The sequence below is a fragment of the Dromiciops gliroides genome, chromosome 2, assembly GCF_019393635.1.
Source record: "Dromiciops gliroides isolate mDroGli1 chromosome 2, mDroGli1.pri, whole genome shotgun sequence".
Taxonomy (NCBI): Eukaryota; Metazoa; Chordata; class Mammalia; order Microbiotheria; family Microbiotheriidae; genus Dromiciops; species Dromiciops gliroides.
Genome location: NC_057862.1, coordinates 346,792,789 through 346,808,040, shown reverse-complemented (window position 1 = coordinate 346,808,040; position 15,252 = coordinate 346,792,789). Strand labels below are relative to the sequence as shown.

Sequence of the window (15,252 nt, the reverse complement as noted above, 5' to 3'; positions counted from 1 at the left end):
GTTACATTTCAGGGGGAGGGAGGAGAAAGGGGATGCGGCCCCTTTAAAAAAGTTGGGATGTTTTTGGAGCCGTATTACTATATTAGGTGACAAGAAACTCCTCATCTGTCATGTCATCACTGGATGATTGACCAATGGCAAGCTAAAGTCACCCAAAAAGTGGTCTGGTCCCTCCTTCTTTTCCCTTATGGTCTGTCCTACCTGCTCCCCCCCTGCCCATCTGAAGTCAAGGCTAAGGCAGGAATGATGTGGGCTCCCGGGGCAGGGCTAGAGGCGCCTCTCCTGTGGGCGGGCTGCGGCCACGCGGCCCTCTGAGCCCGTGGGGCGCCGCCCACCATGTTCGCCAGCCCTGCGGGCACCAGCACCCCGTTCTCCGTCAAGGACATCCTCAACCTGGAGTTGGAGCAGCGACAGGAGCAGCAGCAGCAGGAGGAGGAGCGGAGGCGCCGGAGCCTGGCGGCCATGGAGCTGCCCGCGCGCCTAGAGGCCGGCCTGCCCCCTGCGTCCTGCATGCTGGCCGCCTTCAAGCAAGAGGCGTACGGCGGCCCCGAGAGCGCCGGCCTCCAGGAGCTGGCTCTGACCGACGGGCTGGGCCCGGCCAAGCACTGCCCGGCCTTCCCGGCTGCCTTCTACGGGAAGAGCTACACGCACATGGAGCCGGCCAAGGAGCCCAAAGCTGACAAGAAAGGTAAATAGCGCACGGCGGGGTGTGAGGACAAATAGCCTCCGCCCCCGGCTCAGGCTGCAGCGACCCGAACCGGCTTGGGCTTCACTGCCATTGAGTAGTTCTACTACGGAGTCAGCTTCTGGGACAATGGTCCGAAGTTGAATTGGGGGAGGGAAGCGGAGAGTGGGGGAGGGGAAAGAAGAGGAAAGAGGGATGATCTATTGTCTTCTGAGTTGCCAGGGGGACTGAGAAAGAGGATCCCTCTTTCACTTTGGCTGCTTAGGGGCCATTTTAATTTGAAACCCCAGTTTGCAAAACCAGACCTGGAGAAAACGAGAGAGACAGAGAGAGACGGAGACAGAGGCAGAGACAGAGACAGAGACAGAGACAGAGACAGAGACAGACAGATACAGAGACAGAGACCGACAGAGAGAGAAAGAGATAGAGACACAGAGACAGAAAAAGTTAGAAAGACAGAAACTGGGGGGTCAGGGGTGGGGGAGGGGGAGAGACCCTAAGTTTCACTCTGACCGAGCAAAGAGGGGGTGGGGTTTACTCTGATTTGCGGGGGATGCAGAAGAAGTCAGGGAGAACTAGTACGAAATTTTAATCAGGTCCATCCTGGGGCAATTTATAGTGTACATTACTCGCCAACCATCTTTTATACCCTTGTGTCACTTATCTTAAAATCTACGAAGCGAGGAAACACCTTTTTTCCTCTCAATTCATATACACAGCTTTGTGGATGCTATGTGATCCTATGATATATACTAAATAAGACAAAACACTTCATCCAAGGGGACTTCTCTCCGTAAGCATCATCTCCCTTAAGTAAGTTAGAGCTGCTTGCTGTAGTTTGATTGTAGCGGGGAAGCTGCTGGATCCGAAGTCAGACAACCTGGGTTCCAGTCCCACTTTTCTATCTACAGGTCATGTGACCTTGGGCAAGTCACAGTTTCATCAGGAGTAAAACGGGGATAATGTTACTTGTATTGTTTCCATTAGAGCTGTATTATAAGAATGAAATCAGATGAAGTTTGTAAAGCGCCCTATAAATGATCGGGCCTACAAAAATGTGAGATCTAGTATTGAGGCTCCGAGAAAGAGGAACCTATTAGTGGTGGAAGTTGGAGCAGAGAAAAATCGTTTAAGAATTGTTTTTGAAAAGTATACATTCTTAGCTGGCCCCTGGTGACCTCTGGAAGTGGGGTTTAAATTTCCATGTTTTAGAAAAGCCCAGGCCTGTCTTTCTCTAACGTGCTGATTGAGAAACAGAGGCAAAAACCATTGCGCGCTCTTTGGTTGGTCCACAGTACTGAGAGGAGTACAAAGAGAACGACTGACTATCGCCGGGTACACAACGAGACCCGATTTGGGTTTGCCTGACACCACGTAGTCCTTAGTGCTTCCCAATCGCCGTGATAATTCTCCTTTCATCGCGGCCAGATATTGAGGGTCAGCAAGGCCAGGTGAGGGCTTCTGGCCTCCTGAGTCTGAAACACTCAAAGCACCTGGGCAGATCTATACTTTCTTCGTAAAGAGCGGGTTCGCAGAATTGGAGTGGGAGGTTTTGCATCTTCAGCTTGGGGCAGGGGGAAGCGAATTGACTTTGGAGTCAGTAGATCCTAGAACCGAATCTCCGCAGGCTCTGCCACAATTTACTGTTGAGACCGTGTGCAACTCGAGTTCCCTCCATGAGACTCAGTTTTCTCTTCCGTAAAATGGGGGTAACAATACTTGCATTATCTACCATTACAGGATTGTTCTGAGGAAAGTGCTCTGGAACCTTCAGAGCAAATGTGAGCTTGCTAGCTCCAGAAACTATTCCCCGGCCTTGATTTCCTCACAGAAGAGGTGCATAAGGACACACAGAGCCTTAGATTAGGGACAAACGAGGCATCCCGAGGACAGCAGTTGTTAGACAAAGATTTCGGGTTGCAATAATAGAGCCCTGTTTAAAAGTGAACTACTACTTTTGTCCCCAGCCCGCGAGATAGGGTGGGCTGGAAAGCTAGAAAGAGGTCGACGGGATTGATCTGAATAAGAGCAGATTGGAGACCACATCCAACTGCAAGAAAGTCCTCAGCAACTTCTCCTTTCCGAAGGACTGGAGTTTCAGGCCTCTTGGTTTCCGCTAAATACTAATTAAGTGTTTAGGATCGTTACTTTCTCAATAGTGTGACGTTCACAACCCATCGGATTTCGTAACTCAGAGGATGATAGAGAGCTGGGGAAAAACTTCAGAGGTGATCTCATCCATTTTTTTTTTCCGGGTTGAGGAAAACAACGAGTCCTAGAAAAGGGGTGTCTCTTGCCAAATCACAGATAGTAAGTGAGAGAGCTGGTTGTTCGAAACCCTGAGCCTCTGACATCTTCAGCCAAAACAAAACCAAAAAACAAGCAAACAAAAGTTCGTCGGGGGAACCATTTCTCTTTTCTTTCTTTTTCTCTTTTTCTTTCCTTTCTTCCTTCGTCCCCCCCCCCCTTTTTGGACTTGTTAACGGACAGTAGAGTCCTAGTGGGGGAAGGAGCAGGAGACTGACCTAGGTTCGAATTCTCGTTCTGCTAATTAATAAGTAGATTCCCTTGGGGACCTTGAGTCACTTTCCTATCTCGATTTCGTCACCTGTTTCCCCCACTGTAAAACTAAAGGAGTGAGATCTTTCCCAGCTCTCAAAAGACGCTAAGATCTTTTCTAGCATTGCAGTACTGGGTTCTAAGGTTCCTCCACCCCACCCACAGCTCTACCATTATGTATAGGAATGAATGCTCTGTCTTGTGCCCGAAGTTGTCCATAAACTTGTGCCGGCTTCCAGTCTGACTTCTCCCAGATTTAAGCAAGATTTCCCCTGTGAAGTGTTAGCCACTTAAAAACAAAACAAAACAAAAAAAAGCTTTCCACTAGTCAGAACTCTCCCCATCAATTTTTTTTACGTCGTTTTGAACCCCTTGCACCATTCAACCCTCCATTCCACTGCAAACAAATAATTCAAGCACTAAGTATTACTATTCTTCTAGGTAAATATGTTACTGAGCCTTTCCCTCTTTGTCCCTTGCAGATCTTTGTTCCCTGCAGAAGAATCTGGAGTTGGAGAAAAAGGACTTAGAAGACCCGGATCGTCCGAGGCAGAGAAAAAGGCGGAAACCCCGGGTTCTGTTCTCTCAGGCCCAGGTCTATGAACTGGAGAGAAGGTTCAAACAGCAGAAATACCTGTCGGCTCCGGAAAGAGACCACTTGGCCAGTGTGCTGAAGCTCACCTCCACGCAGGTCAAAATCTGGTTCCAGAACAGAAGGTACAAATGTAAAAGACAGAGACAGGACCAGACTCTGGAGATGGTGGGCCTCCCCCCGCCCAGGAGGATAGCCGTGCCAGTCCTGGTGAGAGACGGGAAGCCCTGCCTGGGGGACTCTTCTCCCTACAGCTCCCCCTACAACGTCAGCATCAACCCGTACAGCTACAATGCCTACCCGACCTATGCCAACTACAGCGGCCCCGCGTGCAACCCTAACTACAACTGCGGTTATCCCTCAGTGCAGGCCGTGCAGCCCTCGGCGGCCGCCAACAACTTCGTGAACTTCAGTGTCGGGGACTTGAATGCGGTGCAGACGCCCATTCCTCAGAGCAACGCGGGGGTCTCCACTTTGCATGGGATCCGGGCCTGGTAGGAAAAGCCGCCATCGGCTTTCCAGGAGTGGAGAAAGGGAGGGAAGGGGGTCCTAGTGCGGGTTTCCAGGCTCTCACGACCCCATGACGTCCCTCTGCTCCCCATCTCTCCCCCAGTACCGATCTGACTGGAAAGGTAGGGAACTTGTGGGCGGCTGGAGAGAGCGGGATGCGGAGCCTGTCGGTCTAACTCCGGGAGCTGCAGCTAACCTGGACTGCTGGAGAAAAAAGACCAGGAGGGAGAGGAAAAGAAAGGGAGTCTCGGGAGAATCCTACTGCCCCTCTACATTATTAATCCTGGATCCTCTGGACAAAGCGTTGGCCCCACACTAGTGGCTGTGTGAATGGGGTCGTCCTTCCTGTAAATTACAAAGTGTTCGGGTACTGGACAGAAGGATTTCTATCTGTGCCTACTTGGGTTCGCCGCGACGGATAGCTAGTAAAAACTCTCTGCCTGTTGGCGGAGCGCACAGCAGCCATAACCAAACACCAGACAGAGGCACGTCAACCCATCCCCTTCCTCGAAGGCTGGTTTACAGCCCCTGCAGTCCCTGCAATCCCTTCAATCCTTGCCTCCTAGCTCCCGGGAGGTTCTCTCAACTCTCATGGGCCAGGGCATCTGACCACCAACACTACCATTCAGAAAGATTATATTCCGTAGCCAGACTCACAGGCTGGGGTCTATGGATCCCCTCCCCGCCAACCAAAATTCGAAGGGAGTCAGACCTCCTCCCCCAATCTAAAATCAGCGGGTTCTTAGGGAGCCAGACGTGAGGTGGGGGTGGAGGGGAAGAAAGCAGTATTCTTAACATTCTTAGTCCAGAGTTACCCTGTGGGATACCGGGTGGCACAAAACTTCGAAACTGTCCGCCCCAAAATTTGGCCTTCGGTAGCTCACCATCACCCCCATTCCTCATTAGCCTCCCCAATCAGAGTGGCTGCCTCGCATCTTGTCCGAACTGGCGGATCTACTGCGCTGGAGATATGAGCTCATCTTCTCTGGTTAGGCTGCCGGCCCTATTTAAGTGTTTCCTAATTGTTTGTAAGAAACAAGACCCTAACCACCCCGCCCCGACCTGCGATTAAAGAGCGTGAACTAACCCTGAGCTATCTCCTTTTTTCAGCTCTCAACCGCCTACTTCAGTAGCAATGGGTAATTGCGGATATCAGAAGCAGCTACAGTAGTTAGTTCTCTAACAAGTACAATAACGGTATAATCCCAATTTATATTTTTCATTGTAGCTGTCACAACAACACACAGCGAGGTAGGTGGTGTAAAAGAGAAAGGCTGAGGCTCAGAGCCGTGTGATTAACGGGCCTAAGGTCACGCGACTAGTGTCAGCTGAGATTTTAACGCGTTTTTCTGGCTCTATCTCTGGAGTTATTTCCACTACACCACTCTCCATCCCCCCCCAACCCCAACATTGTGTAGCTTTTTCGCCGGCTTCTATTGATTACTCAACTAACCTCCCGACACCGCTCTGCTCCTACCCCAGTCTGGCCTCCTGGGATGCCCTCGCCCCTTTAAGTCTAGGCTGTTCCGGCCAGAAATCCATTCTAGAGAACATCCAGTGATCTCATCTGGAGTTTCTCTTTGCTTTTTCTCTCCCTCCTCCCCTCCCCCATTCTTATTGATGTCTTTTGTTTTACATCATTTTTTTTCCCATTTGAATATATCCCTCCTTCCCTCCAACCCCTATGAGCCATCCCTTGTGACAAAGGACAAGAGATTCCCATTCCTGGGACGTAGGATTCCAAAGAGAAACAGGGAATTACCTCCCTTCACCTTTTCCTCTGACCTCGTTTTTGAGCTCGATTCTTCCAGGAATAGTCACCAAGGGCTCAAAACGCAACTGTGCTCTCTGGGGCTGGGACCTCCAAAACTCTAGGAGTACAGTCCTGGTGCCGCAGCTTACCTCTTTAAAGAACCCAAGCAGAAGAGGTCTTCGGCTAGCCGAAGGTAATTGTGTACAGTTCCGTTTATAAGAATAAACGAGGGAAATGCTATTTTTTACAGACGAATTGTAGAAAGGCAACTAAGGCCCAGAGACTATAAGGAATGACAAGCAGAGAACGGACTAGAACCCGTTTTTGTTCTAACCTATCCAAGGTTCTTTCTACCACCAAGCCTTAACTTTCTTTCCTTTCTCTCCTCCTCAGCTTTTGGGACTTCCCGGAATCCTAGAATGTTGCTTCCCCATTCCACCACCCACAGTCCATTAATGTGTGTGTGTGTGTGTGTGTAAGTGTACGTATGTACATATCAATAGACCAATTTAATCTTCGTGTGAGACGATTCGAATCTGTTTTAAGAAATCAGTCAATTGATAAACACTTGTAGGGCTCCAACCAAATGCAAGAACTTGGGCTACAAAGACAAGCATGCACCTATTGCGGCCCTCAAAGGCCTAAAAACAAAACTCGAACACAGAGTTAGTAGAATTGACTCAAAGAAAATTCAGTTCGATCCCAAACTTTGACTATCCTCTCAAAGCTCAGTTTCGTGGTCGGGTACCGAGATCGAAGCTCGCCAAGCCCAGCTTTCTGCTCTGCAGGATCCTGGTTGCGCCCCAGTCCTGTTGACTACAACTCTGAGCTGTTGCACTAATGTCCAAGCCCCAAGAACACTGAATTTAATAATTGAAGGACCCTTTAGTGAGAGATGCAACGGTCTCATTTTAAAGGCGAGGAAAAGGCGACTAATGACTTTCTGTGTGATAATAGCTCACATTTATATAGCAAGTCAAGGTTTGTAGAGCGTTCTTTTCCTCACTTTTCAGGAGAGGCTGAGAGTGTAAGGGTCGCAAAACTTTCTAGCAAGTGTTATGGTTGGGATTGGAATTCAGCTCTTCTAACTATATAAGACCTGAACCCTTTCCACACAGTACGTGGTCTGTCGTCCATTCCTCTTGGAGGAATTGGGGCTCTAGGAATATCCAAAGAGGCAATTCAGGCCTGAGTACCCCGAGGGGCTTTGGTGAAAGGATTCTGGTTTTGTTTTTCAAAGAGAAGATTTAGGGTTACTCTGGTAACTAGCTAAAACGCGAGGCAGCCCGACAGCGCGAGTGGTATTCCGGCGGAATCTTTAGGCACTGCGTGGATTTTAAGAAATCCCGCCGTTTAAAGGAGGAGCTGGCAGGGCCGATCCACTGCAGGGTAGTGGGTTCGAGGAATTCCTGTAAGAGGCGACCAAGGAAACGAACCAGAGTGGATAGGGGAGACTAGAGCAAAATCTCGGCTCCGGAAGACCGGCGCTCCTAGGCTCCTCGGAAGGCCCCCTATCAACTGTCAATTACGGGGGCGAGAAAACAACAAACAGTTTTAATTCAGAGCAGGTCAAAACATCCTCCCGGTGCCTCTGCCGGCGATAAGGCGGATCCCAGACTAGCCTGCAAGCGGGTAGCACTCCTCTGCCTCAGTTACTGGGCCATCAGTAAACAGAGGAGGAGACTGGTCGGCTAGGGCTCTGGGACACGGCCAAAGAGCCGCCGGCTCCCTAAACTTAGGCCAGGCAGGTGGAAGGCAAGGACCCCAGGGCCACCGCACTGCACCGCTTACCACCGGAATAGTATCGGCCTTATTTCCCAGTGAGGCCCCAAACTCACGGTTTGAAAACGCTGCAAAAAAGTTGTGTGTCCCCAGCTCCCCAGAGTTAGTGGCCAATTTCAGGCCAGAATCTGACTGAACCCTAGGCCGCTGCCCGCAGTGCCTGGAGGTCAAGAGGGGAGCTAATACGACATTCCTCCCAAGTGAGAGTGATAAATACTTCCCACAAGCTTCTGCAACCAGCCGCAGGCCTGTGCCGGTTTCCACACCGGTCGGTCCAGGCTCCGTGGGCAGTCCATTTCCTGGGAACCTCAGGGATTGCGCCAAATATTTTACTCGCTGTTTCTCTGATTCTGTCTCTCGTTCTTTCTTTATGTCTCTGCCTGCTTCGGCCTCTCAGTGTCTCTGCCATCTCTGTCTCTCAGTCTGTCTGTAACCGTTGTCAACCTCTGTCTCTGTCTCTGTTAATCTCTACCTCTGTCCTCACTCGCCCGTGTGTCTCTCTGTCTGTATGTCTTTCTGTCTCTCTGCCGTTTCTCTGTCTCTGTCTCTCTGTGCCTCTCTCTCACTGTTTCTCTGTCTTTGTCTCTGTCTCTCTGTCTCTGTCTGTCTCTGTCTTTCTGTTTGTATCCTCCGTGTCTCTGTCTCGCCTCTGTCTGTCTCTGTCTCTCTCTCTCGATGTGTCTCTCTCTGTGTCTTTCTCTGTCTCTGTCCTTCTGTCTGTCTGTATCTGTCTGTCTCTGTCTCTCTGTCCCTTCTTTCCTGTCTCTGACTGTCTTTCTCTGTCTCTCTGTCTCCCTGTCTCTTTCTGTCTGTCTCTGTCTCTCTGTCTCTCTCTCCCACCAAAACTTCGTCTGCAGCCCTAGAGGCACTTCCAACCTAAAAGCGAATACTTTTCTGACTTCTGCCCTTGGACGCTTACGAGACATTTGTAATTCAAAGCACCCAGGAAATGGCCTAACCACACAGGAGGTTCGAGGGGGGGAGGACGAAATCCTATAGTAGTATCCGACCTCCTTCAGAGGCTCGAATATTCTTTTTAGTTAGCCAACCAAACACCGTTGTACAATAAAGCTAGCCCTGAAAATTATTATCTTCCATTTTCATGGTGCTTTAGACTTAGAATCCTAGAAGTTAATATCTGGGAGTCTTCTCAGATATTTAATTCAAGGCCTTCGTTTTAGACATCCAGAGGGTAGTGTTTGGTTCGATGCTAACAAACGCTAATCATGAGAGGAGCTGGGATTGGAACTCAGATAGTCTTTTAAATCGCTTTCACATATAATTTGCTCCTCTCTTTGTTCTAGAAATTGGGTTATGGTAGTGGTGGTGGTGGAAGAGATGAAAAGCATAATATGTACAACAGATTAATGGTGAGTTTAACAAACATTGCAAAATATCAGGAAAAGGGAATGATTGTTAAATAAAAAGACTATAGGGAAAATTGGATAACATCAAAAAATAGATTTTACACTATATACCACAGCAAATGTAAGTGGATAAACGGATTAAAATATAAGGTCGTTAAGTAATAAAATGAGACATATTTTAGAGGAAAATAAAATACTTATTTCTGGCAACACTCTTAAGGCTATAATTACAACCAGTTCCCAACCTGTATTGGCAAAGGACAGTTCTTCACTAGAAAGATCTCCTCCGCAGTGAAATAACAGGTCCAGATATCATACATAGATATTTATGTGTGCACAATCCATAGCACAGATTATACACGCATATATCCATAAATACACATCTAGATGTAGATATAAATTGTCGTTGTGCATGTATATACACGTTTATATGATTCTGGATCTGTGATTCCACTGGCAATGTAGGGATCTCGCTGGTGAGGAGACTCTCAACCAACCTAAAGACCGCAACTGATTTAAAACTTACAGCCTTAGAGCGTTGTCAGAAATAAGCATACTACACGCATACATAATCTTACCCGTACACACACAATATGTTTTTTTGCCCTGAGCTCTTCGGGTAGAGCCACGTCTTATGTGTTTTTTTTCTTTGGGTTTTTCAATAACTGACAAAGATCCATACCTACTCGAATTGAAGCGTGAGTGGGCTGCCGCTCTAGTTGGGGCAAGGACACAGAGAAGAGACAGGCAGACAGCCAGCATCGAAATACAAGAGATTTTGTTTGCAATTCCTTGCTCACTCTGGGAAGCCCGTCTGCAGAACGCCGAAGTGAGCCCGGGCTCCCACTGGCTTGACGGAAATCCGAAAGGGTTCGAGTGTAAGAGGGTTGAAGAGCGCTACCCAGACCACTCTACCTCCTTCGCTAGCCGCAGTCTTTTGCTTCTACTGATTCCAATTCCCCAGGCAACTCCCGGCATAAGGCGGGCCCAGAGAAAGGGAGCTTGGAGCCAAGCCCACCTGGGGACCGGCAAGGCTGAGTGAATGCTGGTCTTTTAGATCAACTAAAAGTTTTTCACATAAACCTTCAAAGGGAGCGCCACCAGACGTAAGGATGAGGTCCGGGCGTCACTGAGGGTCACACTCTCCCAGAGCAGAGTCCTTGTTACCCAGAAGCAGCGTGCTACAACTGGGAGAAGGGGGGGGGCATGTGTGCGAAGTTGGGGGGGAAGTTGGATTTGGAATTAGAACTAGTTTCGAATCTTACCCTTGCTATTTACTGCCTTGGTGACCCTGGACAAGTCACAACTTCTAGAATCTTGATTTCCCTAACTGTAAGATGAAGGAGTTGAATTATATAATGTCCAAGGTCCCTTTCCTACCCCTCGGTGACAGATTCCACTGGGGAGTTCCTAGGTGGCCTCTGAGTATAGATAAGAATACGTTTAGGAATCAGCCACCTCTTTGCTACCCTCCCTCTCCGCCAATAGTAGTGTGCCTTAGGATGAGAATTGATTGAGATGAAAAATAGAATGAGAAATATATGGATGCTAACCCTTCTGTCTCTGAAGGAACCTCTGGTAGGCCTCTATAGCACCCTCTCCTAACAGTCCTAGACTTTCCCAGGGACCAATACTCAGCCAAACTTTTCAAGGGTCTCCAGTTAGATTTTCTTTCTTGGTTTTTTTGTTTGTTGGGGTTTTTTTTGGTTTTTGGAGAGAGGGAGGGAAGACATAGGAAAGAATTCATTTTAGGTTTTTGGGTTTGGAGTCAGGAGACTTTGGTTGAAGTACTGACCTGTTCATTGATCCACTCTGACTCTGGACTGGTCATTTCCCTACTTTGGACCTCAGGTTCCTTATGTGTAAAATGAGATTAAACTAGATGGCACTTTGAGGTCCAATTCTAGTATTTCATGTTATTCTGTGACTCTACCTGCTTTTTGTTAATATGGACCTGTGATTTCATTGCTATGGGAACTCTGGTTGGGGAAACTCCCTCCAAGGATGTAGAACAACTCTTCCAGGGGTGCCTCCTTTCAACCATATAATAGGTATAAGAGGCATGACTTAAACCAGGTCTTCAAGACTCCAAGACTCTTTATCCACATCACACTGCCTCAAAATTTATTGTTTTGTTGTTGAGTCATGTCCACTTTTTCATGACCCCATTCAGAGTTTTCTTAACAAAGATACTGGAGTGGTTTGCCATTTCTCTCTCCAGCTCATCTGACAGATGAGGAAACTGAGGCAAAAAGGGTCAAGTGACTTGCCCAGGGTCACACAGCTAGTAAGTGAGGCTGTCTTTGAATTCAGGTCCTCCTGACTCCAGGCCTGGCACTTTATCCACTACACCACCTAGGTGCCCTTCTCAATGTATTAGCTTTTAATACTAGGATTTTAGGCAGAGGTGGTTCATTCCATTTACTTTACTTTACTTTCACTTCTTCCCTAAGTCCTAGGATCTTTAATAGGATCTGATACAGAGCAAATGATTTTCCTAGGAAAAATCAATCACAAGGAGGCAGCTAGGTGGCGCAGTGGATAAAGCACTGGCTGTGAATTCAGGAGTCCCGGAGTTCAAAACCGGCTTCAGACACTTGACACTTACTAGCTGTGTGACCCTGGGCAAGTCATTTAACCCTCACTGCCCCACAAAAAAAATTAAATAAATAAACACCCCCCCCCAATCACATGAAGTCTAGTTGGAAACCCCACAGGGAGAAAGAACCCCTGAAGTCAAAGCTTTTGCCTTGCCTTCCCTGAAGCAAGTCCCTGTTGGATTGTGGTCTGGCTGTAGTCTGAGAATCAAGAGAAATGTCATCCCACAAGGGACTGATTGCAAAGAATGTTAATTTATCATTTCTTTCTCCCCTTTCCTTCAAGAGTTTCAGAAACTAAACTTTAAGAAGGAGAAAGAACAAAAGGACAAAGCATTTCAGATATTATAACAGATGTGAGCAAAGGTGAAAGTAAAGGCTGAGGGGCACACTACAGCCTCAGTTTCCTTATCTGTGAAATGAAGAAACTGAACTCTTCCAACTCTGAATCCCATGATCCGATGAAAGTGAAAGAGGTCCAGCACTAATTAACGGTTGGTACAGATAGGTTCCTTGAGTGATGCCAAGTACTAGTGAAGGCATCCAATCCCCATTAACCTAAGATTTTGGCTGTGCTCCCTGCCCACATTGAAGAAAATGTGCCTCCCAGGTCTCTAACCCTCAATCCCACCTTCCTTTGTATTTCCAACCTGTATTATAACTCATACTTACATAGCATGTTACAGCTTGCAAAACACATTCTCTTACAAAATTTTGGGCAAGTAATGTCAGTGTTATCACCATTTTACAAATGTGGATATCAAAACTCAGAATAGTAAGTGATTGGCCAAGAACAAAGCCTGCAAGCATCAGGGTCATTTTATCTTACCTGGAAATAAATGTTAGCCCTGGAGGTTCCAAACTTTTCCAGTATGACTCATTTAAAAACTTGGCACCCTTTTCATGTCACCTATATTTTTTAATGTATCCTTTCATCTCCTATTCAGTAATTCATCACTTGTTGCTTTTTGTTCTTTTGGGTTTTTGAAAAAGGATCCAAAAGAGAGAAGGGAGGGGGCAGCTAGGTAGTGCAGTGGATAGAGCACCGGCCCTGGATTCAGGAGGACCTGAGTTCAAATCCAGCCTCAGACACTTGACAATTACTAGCTGTGTGACCCTGGGCAAGTCACTTAACCCTCATTGCCCCAAGCAAAAAGAGAGAGAGAGAGAGAGAGAGAGAGAGAGAGAGAGAGAGAGAGAGAGAGAGAGAGAGAAGGGGGAAAGGCAGTTCAGCAAAACTACCCAACATATCTACTGAGGCTAACATTATATGCAATATGCTCCCACCCTCTGCAAAGGGGAGAACTCTATTATTAACATCAACTCATTACTTCCCACTTTAAGGTAGTAGTAATTTTAGCTGGTTTTATGAGAAAATACACAAGGACAAAAGGCAACTGATGGATTCAGTAACACATTTGAATAAATGTGCATTTTATCCATCACAAAAGCTTCTTCATATATTTGAAAAATGTCTTGCACATATATGTATTACCATTTATTCTGTCTACAGAATACTATACTGCATAATTCATGTTTTGGGCACGAAATATGAATCAAAATGACAATTTTTCGCATATAATTATTCAATAATTCTGTGCTCCCTCAGGGGTCTGTGGTGCCTGATAATGCTCCAGGCCCTGATAACAATAATTATAAATAAACTATATAGCATATAATATAATTGTTATAATAATAAATCTTAGATGATAGAAGGCTGAGAAGGATAGCTAACACAGGATGCCAAATATATCTGGATAGATAGACGGGTGGATGGATGGACAGACACATATGTATCATATATATAGTCTGTATATATGTATATCTAGTCTGTGTATGTACATACATATATACAGACTAGAACATTTAAGAAAATGAAATTTAATAGGAATAAATGTAAAGTCTTATGTTTGGTTTTAAAAACTCAACTTCACAGGCACAGGAAGACATAACTAAATATAAGTTCATATGAAAAGATCTGGGGGTTTTAGTGGCCTTCAGCCTGAAAGTTCAATATACATGTTCAACAACACGATTTGATTGCTTAGACAGTTATTGAATCTTAAGGCTTTTTAAGAGAGTCATAAATGCGCAGTACTAAGGAAGTGATCATTTTCCTGTGCCCTGACCTGGTCAGACCACATCTGGACTATTGTGTTCAATTCTTTTTTTTTTTTTTTTTTGGTAGGCAGTGAGGGGTTAATTGACTTGCCCAGGGTCACACAGCTAGTAAGTGTCAGTGTCTGAGGCTGGATTTGAACTCAGTCCTCCTGAATCCAAGGCCAGTGCTTATCCACTGCGCCACCTCTGCCCCTGGTTCAATTCTTTATGCATATTTTTGGAGGGGGGCATAAATAAGCATCCTGAATAGACAAACAGAATGGTGAAAGACTTGAATCGAGAAGTCTGGGAGGATACCAAGAGAACTGGGTATGTTTTAGCCCAAAGCAAAGAAAATGTAAATGTGGAGGGGAGAGAGGTGTAGGAGTGGGAAGAGACATCTATCTGTCTGCAAACACTTTCAGGGACTCAGTAGAATAGATATGAGACTTGTTTTGCTTGTCCCTAGAGGGCAGAACTAAGTGTAATTGGTGGGAGTTGCAAAGAGGCAAATTTCGGCTTCATATAAGGAAAAACTTCCTAACAGGGAAGGCAGCTAGGTGGTACAGTAAATAACATCGTTAGATTTGGACTTAGAAAGGTCTGAGTTCAAATTCTACTTCAAACACTGCCTAATTGTATTGCTTTGAGCAAACCACTTAACCCTTCTCAATCTCAGTTTTCTTCATCTGTAAATGGTGTATATAGCACCTATCTCCAGGGGTTGCTGTGAAGATCAATCAAGATAACAGATATAAAGTGCTTTGCAAGCCTTAAAGTGCTATATAAATACTGGCATGATGATAATGAAATAATGATGATGGTGACGATGATGACCCAAAGCGTCATGAATTCCATGAGAAGACAGTCATTTCCTCCTCACTGAAGCACTTAAGCAAAGGCTAAGTGATCATCTATATTATTCATTGTAAAGAGATTCTTTTCTCAGTATAGGTCAAACTAGATTAGATGGTCACGGAGGTACCTACCAACCATGAAATCTGTGATCTGGAGATCAGATAGTCTCTCCTTTATATTTCTTTACAGATCTCCTCGTTGTTTGATTGGCAACCCAGTCTGTGCAAAGAGGAAGTTGTATTATACTTACTCTAATACACTGATTACGTTATACACTCACTCAGGATGCAGCCTATGGAAGGCTTGGGTTGAAAGAACCTCACTTCTGGGCTTGGAGGCAGGGCTGATGTTTGAAAATCAGTCATTCCAGGTTTGGGCTTTGAATACAAAGGTTCATTCTCAGGAAGGTAAGCGAAAGCCGAGGCAGTTCAGCTCCAAGTGCGGACTTG

The 15,252-nt window shown here is 46.4% G+C and overlaps 1 protein-coding gene across 1 annotated transcript; it reads left to right on the top strand.

Annotated features, from left to right (window-relative positions):
* The first annotated feature begins 336 nt into the window (after positions 1–336).
* Positions 337–4,334, top strand: NKX2-5 (NK2 homeobox 5). Its single transcript, XM_043990233.1, has 2 exons — positions 337–688; positions 3,727–4,334. Exons 1-2 carry the CDS (start codon positions 337–339, stop codon positions 4,332–4,334), a joined length of 960 nt encoding a protein of 319 aa, XP_043846168.1.
* The last annotated feature ends 10,918 nt before the right edge of the window (positions 4,335–15,252 follow it).

What these genes read in the sequence shown, in the direction of transcription:
- NKX2-5 (XM_043990233.1), top strand. Translation starts at nt 337, where the DNA reads ATGTTCGCCAGCCCTGCGGGCACCAGCACCCCGTTCTCCGTCAAGGAC. An exon ending in GCCCAAAGCTGACAAGAAAG is followed by an intron (nt 689 to 3,726) that starts GTAAATAGCGCA and finishes TGTCCCTTGCAG; the next exon opens with ATCTTTGTTCCCTGCAGAAG.